The sequence below is a fragment of the Egretta garzetta genome, unplaced genomic scaffold (assembly GCF_000687185.1).
Source record: "Egretta garzetta isolate BGI_Z169 unplaced genomic scaffold, ASM68718v1 scaffold460, whole genome shotgun sequence".
Taxonomy (NCBI): Eukaryota; Metazoa; Chordata; class Aves; order Pelecaniformes; family Ardeidae; genus Egretta; species Egretta garzetta.
In genome coordinates this window covers 341772-344644 of record NW_009258384.1, presented here as the reverse complement: position 1 = coordinate 344644, position 2873 = coordinate 341772, and the positions used below count along the sequence as shown (strand labels likewise).

Sequence of the window (2873 nt, the reverse complement as noted above, 5' to 3'; positions counted from 1 at the left end):
CCCGGAGCCACACGCAGAGGGCAGGTACCCCACCCCAGAGCGGCGCTGCGTGCTGGGGACGGGGCCTCCGGGGCTGCTGCTGGGTGCGTGGGGGCTCCAGGCCCTGCTCCCAGCCCCTGCCTGGCCGGTGCGTGCCAGGAGGTCTGGCTGCCCCCCTCTCCCTTTTTGCGCGGGCTCGGGGTTTGCTCGTGCCCGTGCCAGCGCTGGCAGCAGCCCCCGCGAGTGCCAGCCCCCCCTGGGTGTTGCTGCTGTTGTCTCCTCCTGCCTGTGAGGTGTTGCTTTGTCTTATTTCCCCCCTGTACGCAAATCACAGAAAAGCTGCTTTCTCACTGAGCTTCCCCATTCTCCCCCTCTCTCCAGAGTCTTGGCAGCTGGGGAAGGAGCGCCGCCCGAGGATGGAGAGCAAGCCGGCAGTCAACGGCCATGCCGCCCCCCTCTCCCACCAGGAAGACGCCTCGGGGGCAAAGCCCTTGCGCCAGGACGTTCTGCCTTGCAAACAGAAAAACGCCGCTGATGGCGATGTGGCGGCGATGGATGGTTCCAAAGCACCCTTGGGGGCTGCCAGCAGCATCGCGGGGGTGTATGTGGAGGCCTCCAAGAAGATAATGAGCTTTTATGATGCCACCAGGGAGCATCTCCTAAGCCTGGATTCGGCACTCGGTCTTCTCGAGGCCCAGGCGGCTACAGGCTTCCTCACCGACCCAGCGAGGAGCTGGCATGGCTCTGTGGCGGAAGCCGTGCGGCTGGGGCTGGTGGGGCTGGAGCTGAAGGAGAGGCTGCTTGCTGCAGAGAGAGCTTCCACTGGCTTTGTGGACCCCTACTCGGAAGAGAAAATCTCCCTCTACCAGGCCATGCAGAAGGACCTGGTTGGGAGGGAGCAAGGCATGCGGCTGCTGGAGGCCCAGATGGCAACCGGAGGCGTTGTTGACCCAGCTACGGGCTGCCGGCTCCCCGCAGACGTGGCCTGTGAGAGGGGGCATTTAGATGAAGAGCTGAGACAGCTCCTCTCTGACCCCAGCAATGAGGACAGCAAAGGGTTCCTCAACCCCAATACCATGGAGAGGGCCACGTACGTGGAGCTCATCAGGCGGTGTGTCGTTGATCCGGCCTCAGGCTTCCTCCTCCTGCCCCTGCAAATCACGTTCCCGGGGCTGGGCGGGAGGGTGAGCAGCAGGGACCTGCTGGACGCTGGCATCATTGGCCATGACGTGTTCAGAGCTCTTGAGGAGGGAAGGGTTTCTGCCCAGGAGGTAGCAGAGAGCGACTCCGTTCAGCAGTTCCTGGACAGGACGAGGAGCGTGGCTGGTGTTGTCCTGCCTTCCGGCGAGCGGAAAAGCCTCTACCAGGCACTGAGAGAGCATCTCCTTGTGCCTGGTGCTGCTCTGATGCTCTTGCAAGTCCAGGCCTCCACCAGCAGCCTGACAGACCCCATAAAGAACAAAAGCTACTCAGTTGATGAGGCTGTCAGGGTTGGTCTTGTCGGCCCGGAGCTTCATGAGAAACTGTCTTCAGCTGAGAGGAGCATCACCGGGTACAGGGACCCCTCCACTGGGGAAGTCCTCTCTCTGTTCCAAGCCATCAGGAAGGGCTTTATCCCCAAGGACCACGGCATTTGCCTTCTGGAGGCTCAGATGGCCACAGGGGGTATAATTGCTCCAGGCAGGCACCTCCGTGTCCCCACAGAGACAGCTTGCAAGTGGGGGTACCTGGATGAGGCCACGTGGCAGCTCCTCTCCAGCCCTACCGATGACATGAAAGGGTTCTTCGACCCTAGCTCCAAGGAGAAGCTGACCTACGCAGACCTGCTCAAGCACTGTGTCACCGATCCCCATACAGGACTCTTGCTGCTGCCGCTCGGTGAAGGGTGGGAAGGATCCGAGGGAACCACCCTCTTCTTTGACCATAGGACCCAAACAGCTCTGGAAAACACACGGGTGCCCATTGCTTTGGGTAAATTCAAGGGAAAGTCGGTGTCCCTCTGGAAACTCCTCTTCTCAGATGGCATCCCGAGCAAGCAAAGAGCTGCTCTCGCCCAGCAGTACCTTGTGGGAATGCTTTCCATCCAAGAGCTGGGTAAGGCAGTCAGTGCCACCCTTGAGGAGATGGCTTCCACGGCTAATGTCACCTTCGAAGGACTGAGGGACCGGGTGACGGCTGACCAGCTCCTGAGCTCTGAGATCATTAACCAAGAGTTGTTTAAAAAACTGAAGGAGGGAGAAACATCGGCCAAAGACGTTGTCAGCATGGACACTGTCAAGAAGTACTTGCAAGGGACGGGTAGCATTGGTGGGCTCCTGCTTCCTGACTCCCAGGAGAAGGTCAGCATCTACCAGGCAAAGCGGAAAGGACTTTTGCGGCCTGGAACGTCACTGATCCTCCTGGAGGCACAGGCTGCTACTGGATTTATCATTGACCCAGCTGCCAACAAAAGGTATTCTGTGGATGAGGCGTTACGAGCAAACATCATTGGCCCAGATGTCTACGACAAGCTACTGACTGCAGAGAAATCGGTCACTGGCTACAGAGATCCTTACTCAGGGAACAAGATCTCCCTCTTCCAGGCCATGAAGAAGGAGCTCATCGTCAAGGAGCATGCTATCCGCCTGCTGGAGGCCCAGATCGCCACCGGCGGCATCATCGACCCCGTCAACAGCCACCGCATCCCCGTGGAGGTGGCCTACAAGCGGGGCTACTTTGACAAGAAGATGAACTTAATCCTTTCTGATCCCAGCGACGACACCAAGGGCTTCTTCGACCCCAACACCCACGAGAACCTCACCTACCTGCAGCTGAAGGAGAAGTGCATCACAGAGCCGTCCACTGGCCTCTGCCTCCTTCCTCTGAACAGCAGGAAGCGCCCGTTCATCGAAGAG

The 2873-nt window shown here is 59.4% G+C and overlaps 1 protein-coding gene across 1 annotated transcript in view; it reads left to right on the top strand.

Annotated features, from left to right (window-relative positions):
- Positions 1 to 360: 360 nt before the first annotated feature.
- Positions 361 to 2873, top strand: part of EPPK1 (epiplakin 1) — a gene marked incomplete at its 5' end in the record, with an annotated part of 30223 nt that continues 27710 nt past the window's right edge. The window contains one exon of the mRNA XM_035897689.1: positions 361 to 2860. Within this exon, the coding sequence (XP_035753582.1) occupies positions 361 to 2860 (2500 nt within the window). The remainder of the gene's footprint in view (positions 2861 to 2873) is intronic.